The 2585-nt window shown below is 34.5% G+C and overlaps 1 protein-coding gene across 1 annotated transcript in view; it reads left to right on the top strand.

Moving 5' to 3' along the window:
• The window catches only part of LOC107696174 (rho-associated protein kinase 2-like), a 30365-nt gene that overhangs the window by 4797 nt on the left and 22983 nt on the right, over positions 1-2585 (top strand). Inside the window, exon 4 of the mRNA XM_016496390.1 lies at positions 461-598. Coding sequence (XP_016351876.1) covers positions 461-598 — 138 coding nt within the window. The remainder of the gene's footprint in view (positions 1-460; positions 599-2585) is intronic.

Genomic DNA, 2585 nt, shown 5'->3' with positions numbered 1-2585 from the left:
GCTGGTGAGTGGGTGTGTGGTTGTGTGTTTATGTGAGAATCTACCCATGTTATCTGCTGTTTGTCTTCAGGCATAGCCTTTTGTCTGCGTGCGTGCGTGTGTGTGTGTGTGTGTGTGTGTGTGTGTGTTTGTGTGTGTTTGTGTGTGTTAATGCCTGTGAGGCATGTATGCACATGTTCTGCCAGCTCCTACTTACCTGCAACAACACAGCGCATGCATGCTTTTGTCCTTGTGATAGGCACATATTGTCTTATTCTTTTAGTTTCACACTTGTCAGTCTTTATAAATAGTTAACTATGGTAGAGCATTATGTGATGCTTATGCATGCAGTGTGAAGATGAATGACTTCGATTATACGTTAAACACTTGTTTGCATAAAGCAACATATTGCAGAATTTGTGTAGTTTCATTAAGGATTTATATGGATGTTTATGATGTTAATGCACATATGTGCATGTAGGTACGACACAAAGCGTCCCAACAAGTGTATGCCATGAAGCAGCTCAGCAAGTTTGAGATGGTCAAGCGCTCTGACTCCGCCTTCTTCTGGGAGGAGCGTGACATCATGGCATTCTCCAAGAGTCCTTGGATAGTTCAGGTGGGATTCCTTCTCATATATAGATATGCCTGTGTGGTACTTTTTGTGATGTGTGTACTAGAGTATGTTTGAGAACTGCATCTACATTTGGGAAACTCCAAAAGCTGAAAGGATAAAAAAACAATAACAGAGTGCATATAAGGACACTTTTAAAATATTTAAAAATCAATAAGTAAATAATCACCTTTAGGGATGTCAAAATGACCAGTACTTCAATACTAAGTTTATAATAAAATGTTTAAAATGCAAACCAAGTGCTGTCTGGCTGACCGGCAGCTGTGTTTGAATGCTTGCACCTCACAGGATGCACCTGCACATGTTGTAGCACTATAACACGTCAGTTGACAGTCAGTTCTGTCCTAATGTAAATAGGCAAGACAAGAAATATCAGATCTGCTCATTAGACCTCGAAGCCTAACAGAATTGCTGATGTAAAGTTGATTTGTTGATAATATTAAAGTGCCCCTATCATGGATTTTTGAAAATTACATTTCATGCATGTGTGTAATGTAGCTGTATGTGAATGTAAACAGTCTGCATAGTTGTAAAGCTGAAAGTGCATCATAAATAAAGTTATTGTCTCTCAAAAGAAAGAGTCGGCTCCGAACCGCTGAAACTAGTTGTTTTAAATTCGAATCCCATTCCGCGAATTTCATACATCACAAATTCTTACATTTGCATAATGCCTGCCTATGTTCTGTATGGACATCCCGCGAAAAAAACTTCAAACGCTGTTGCTCGTTCGTGTGGAAAATGTAATATACCATTATTGTTTGGGTCCTTATTACCAAGCTGTGGGTCCGGTTCGCTAAAATAAGTGTAAAAACCTTTTCCCCCTCTGATTCTTATTTTTTTAGAACAGAGTGGAGCACTATTATTATTATAATAGGATGTATTATTGATGAGCCATATTCCAGTACTGGTGATGGGCATTCGTTTTCCGACATGCTCTGTATGCAGTAGACCAATCACAACAGACTGGGTCATCTGACCAGTCAGAGCAGAGTAGCCTCACAAGGAGAGGTTTGGATAGAGGAATCTTCGAACGAATCGTTTGAGAGGCATTGAGAAATAAAGTACAATTAAATGTATATTATATGAAAATGAAAGTGTTTTTTGACCTTGCATGCATGGTAAACCTATTTTTGGGGACTCCTAAAACCAAATTATAAACATTTCAAATAGCATAATAGTGGCACTTTAATCAACAAAATGTGTTCTTTATGATGGACTGTTATCTTAAATAATAATTAATAATTACTCTACTTGATTAAGAATTAATTGAGAAATACTTGAAGACTACATGTCAATTTTTTTTACTTTATATTTATAATATTTATTTGAATGTATAATAATTTGAATGTAATTTATTAAGAATATTAAATATAAGAATACATTATTACATAATAGCAATGTTTTTAAATAAACAATTATTATTAAATAAAGCACTGTTCAATAGCATATTTAATATAGCTGTGGTGTTGCAATTGGAATCAAGTATTGTGAAATTTCACTGTATTGGTATCAACTGCTGAAATGTATGGAAGCATATAGGTAGCAAAATTCAATTTAAAATGCAATATGCAAAATGGCAATGCAATATTCAAAATGGCAACGCAATATTCAAAATGGCATTGTATTTCTGTATTTAAATTTACATTTTCCATTACCCATACGTGCAAAGTTTGGTGCAAAAGTAAAATGAAAATTAAATTATATAATTTACATTTGCCATTTCCAACAGTAGTCTTAATATGTAAATTGCATGCAAATTTTAACGCTTTATAAGTTGCGAAATGAAAATGAAAATGTATAACACAAATTTATTTGATATGTGTAACATGTCCAAGCAGAAATGGTAGCAAAATGATCATTTAAATGCTATTTGTCCTAAATGCATTTAGACTAACAGTTACAACACTTAGGATTGCATTTTCATCATGACGCCGTGGGATATTTGTAGCAAAATTCAATTTGAAAATGCATT

Source organism: Sinocyclocheilus anshuiensis, unplaced genomic scaffold, assembly GCF_001515605.1.
Source record: "Sinocyclocheilus anshuiensis isolate Anshui unplaced genomic scaffold, SAMN03320099.WGS_v1.1 scaffold306, whole genome shotgun sequence".
NCBI lineage: Eukaryota > Metazoa > Chordata > Actinopteri > Cypriniformes > Cyprinidae > Sinocyclocheilus > Sinocyclocheilus anshuiensis.
Note: the sequence above shows the minus strand (reverse complement) of the source record. Positions and strands in the feature narration are given on the sequence as shown.